The sequence below is a fragment of the Erigeron canadensis genome, chromosome 2 (genome assembly GCF_010389155.1).
Source record: "Erigeron canadensis isolate Cc75 chromosome 2, C_canadensis_v1, whole genome shotgun sequence".
Lineage (NCBI taxonomy): Eukaryota > Viridiplantae > Streptophyta > Magnoliopsida > Asterales > Asteraceae > Erigeron > Erigeron canadensis.
Window position 1 is genome coordinate 35,527,920 of NC_057762.1, and position 3,763 is coordinate 35,531,682.

Below are 3,763 nucleotides of genomic sequence, written 5' to 3' on the forward strand. Positions count from 1 at the left end.
ACAAGGGTATATCAATTAACGTGGGCAACCACGCAAAAAAAAAATACAAAAAACCCTTTGATGAAGCTCATTGAATTAACCATCTATATATATCACCAAGAAAATTATCCACAAAAAAAAACGCTAGAAGCGTTATTGTCCACCTTGAGGGCTGTACGTACTTATGATTGCGAAGAAAACCCAACCAATGGGGATGAAAAATTCTCAAATTTCCTCCTTCTTAAGTATAAAACGGAGAATGGAATGATCGAAAAAATCCTACTAAATCAATGAAGATCTTTCAGTACTTAATTGCACATCAGCTTGATGAAGTTTTTTATAATATAGCTGTTTGAAGGTTCTTCATAAGTTCTGTTGAAGTCATATGAAAGTGATCATCTTCAATCTGCACGCATGAAAAAAAAGAAGAAGTTGAATTTAATTTAATTCACATTTTTTGAGTCCAAAAAAGCTAAATACTAGTTTCTTTTAACCTTTGATTTCGAATATGGGAGAATATACAGAACCCAACCAGAAAATTCAGAGAAAATACCCCACGGACTTTTGAAATATATTAGTACAATTAATACATGAAGAGATATAAGAGAAGTTATTTTTTTTTTTTCGAACATTGCAATTTCATTAACTTCAAAAACACTAGCAAGTTGCTAGTACAGTACAAGGTACAAAGCTGAGAAATCGGAGGAGATCAAAATACAAAGAGAAGTTATTCTTTTAGATCGAAGAAACAACGTACGTACTTAATTATAATATATATATATAGGGTTTTATATTACCTGAGCCATAATGGTGATCAGAAGAGTGGTGTTTGCAAAAGGCATGGCATTGCTAGTGATGATGGAGAGGCCAAGCTTGTGCATGAAATCTAGTGCTTTCACTAAGATAGAGAAGTTTTTTTGGCACTGAATTCTTACTAGAATACTATTTCCTGACATCCGGACTTCGATCTCAGGAGATGCGTTGGTGGAGTCAGTAATCTCTGCTGATGAGTTTGTTTCGTCCGATGAATAGTACTCATCGTCACTAGTAGAAAGCCTAGACCTCTTTATTATGCAAATAACCGATTCTTGAGCATTATTATTCTTTCTTTTATTGTCTGTTGATGATGATATTCCTTCAAGTTCCTTGACACGACCTTGAAGTTCTTTTATGTAATTTGATGCATCTTCTAGCACGGATGCCTTATCCATCTACAAAATTAAAATTAAAATAAAAATATTATTAGATGTACTAATTATGAGTATTCGAAAAAATGAAATGATTATATATATATATATTGGTACGTACCTTCTTAAGGTTGGGTATAAGAGAAGACAAAGAAATGAAGTGCCTATTTAACTTTTCTCTTCTCTTCCTCTCTGCCAAAACATGATCTTGGGCCTGAACCGAATTCCTGGCCATGATTGGAACCCTCATGCTACCAGCAGCAGCAAGCGAATAATCATGAAACTCTAGGGATTCGTTCTTAGGAGGTCGTCTACTTACATGATCTCCAAAAGAGATTGTAAAAGCAGTAGTAGATGATGAGGGAATATCATTCGCAATAATATTAAGGGGCTCATCTTTCGGTAGAGAACTTTTGCTGCTAGTCTTCTCTAGATTAATAACACGAGGAGGTTCGATTATTATTTCATGATGAGGCTGCGGCTGAAAGGATTGATCGATAAACGCCATGTTTTCTGTATAACTTTCCTCCTGCTGGGAGAAGGAATCGTTACTACTACTGTAGTAGTTATCAGTAGTGTCACAAAGTATCTGATCGTAATTCATTATGAATCCAGCTGGATCTTCGATTTCCTATAAATAATAATGAAATACACATCCAATTATTTAAACCAATTAATTAGCTAGCTAGATTAGAACAACAACAAAAAAAAAAGTTGAACCCCAAATTAAAAATATAGATCTCAGTAGTATATTTTGCTAATTACCATTTCTGAAATCCATGTTGGTGATGACATATAATCCATTAATAATCACTTTAGCTTCTTCCAAGTTTAATCAGTGCAACTATATATAAAGAGTAACCGACCTGCAATTAATTACAAAAAATAAAAATAAAAATTATGTGATTTACTGATCGATGATATATATATGATCGACTACTGATGATATGTGAGAAGGATGATTTACCTTTGATCAAGAAAGGAGGCCAGTAGAAGATGTTGATTGGCAACTAATAATTAAGACAACAAATAATTACTTAATTGGCCGGTGTATGTGATTGAGATGAGGATCATGCTTAATCTGCTTTGATATTATATATATATATATTCAGCCGAGGCGCGTGTAAATGCAAATTCCTGGTCTTGATGCCCATATGATCAAGTTTCTTCTCACTTGCTTCCAAAAACGTGCTAGTTATTAGTATTAGTTTAATTATATGTTCTTAGATGTTTGTGGTCAAAGTAAAGGTAACGACTGACTACTCACTCGGACAACGATGATGACCTCAACGCACATGTCAACTGGCCTTGAGTAGGTATATAGTTAATTAAAAGAGTAAATATTTTATAACAAAAGGTAAATTAAATCTACAATTTGGTGTTTTTCTTTTTCATTCAACTTATAATAAAAAATCCTCTGTGAAAGATTATTCAGATGAGGGTTTTCTTTTATTTTCTAAAGTAAAGTTTATTCTTATCAGCTTAAATTAATAGGGTTTTGTTAGTTACAGCCCTTAGAGTTGTCAGTAAAAACTAATTGGGTGCATTAAACTTCATGTTCAACTAGTTCTAATTGTTTTGGTTCTAGATCCATCCGCTTGAATTGAATCACTTTTTACAACTAATTATAGACCGATTAGTGTTTTTCATCTTAATAATATTAGTCTAAGTAAATGATTATATACTAATATGTCAAGATATAGAACCAAGAACAATATCAAGAAATCATTAACCATGGATCTACGATAAACAGTAAACACAATACAACATATCTAACAATTAAACAAGATAAATAAAAGTATACATGATCACATCAATTTAAACAAGTATTCAACCTAGTAGCCAGACATTATTAAAAGAATAACAAAGTCTGAAAAATTAAAAAAGACATTGTTTACCAACAATAAAAAGTAAAGAAGAATGATAGATCTAGGTTGATGATGAAGATCAAGAGGTGTTAGAAGCTCCAAATCCTCTTCGATGGCTGCTAAAATCGACCTAGGGTTTATGTGTGGCGTCTGGTACTGTAAAACTGCTCTCTTTTGAGTCTGAGGGTTTATTCTTCTATGTATAGGTTTTTAAGTCGGTTAGAGTCATGGGTCGCCTAGCGGCGCTAAGGATCGAGGACCTCCGAGCGGCGCTGCGTGTCTTCTGTATAAGTCCAACGGTGCTGGTCAGGTTCACCAGCGACGCTGGATGCTCCGTAACTTCCAGATATTCTTCGTTTAATTTTCGTTTCGCCCTCTTGTGTCTTGCAAAGTCTATTGGCCTATAAGTTGAGTTGATAGATGTCATTTGCCTTCGTTCGCATCTTCCGTAAACCTGCCTTAATATTACATCTCATTAAGTACCAATAGTCCACATTTATAAACTCAATTAATTAGACATTAAAATGAAGGGATTAATCACGGGAAGACCAATGTACCTTTTCATTTGTACATGGTTGCCCGTTATACCTTTTTATTGATGAAGTTTACTCGCAAACTTTTTTTTTTGTACACGGTTGATCCATATTACCGGTAGTCACCCTTTTTAATGACGTGACAACCACGTGGACGTTTAATGAAGCTGACATGGATTCACAATGATAGGTTTAA

General features: G+C 33.9%; 1 protein-coding gene across 1 annotated transcript; it reads right to left on the reverse strand.

The window, feature by feature from the left end:
- Positions 1-60: 60 nt before the first annotated feature.
- On the reverse strand, positions 61-2,221 carry LOC122590027 (transcription factor bHLH18-like). Its single transcript, XM_043762364.1, has 5 exons — positions 2,134-2,221; positions 1,932-2,032; positions 1,288-1,797; positions 777-1,190; positions 61-385 (listed from the first exon to the last, which is right to left on the reverse strand). The coding sequence occupies exons 2-5, from the start codon at positions 1,968-1,970 to the stop codon at positions 317-319; spliced, it is 1,032 nt and encodes a 343-aa protein (XP_043618299.1). The 5' UTR covers positions 1,971-2,032; positions 2,134-2,221; the 3' UTR covers positions 61-316.
- Between the last annotated feature and the right edge of the window lie 1,542 nt (positions 2,222-3,763).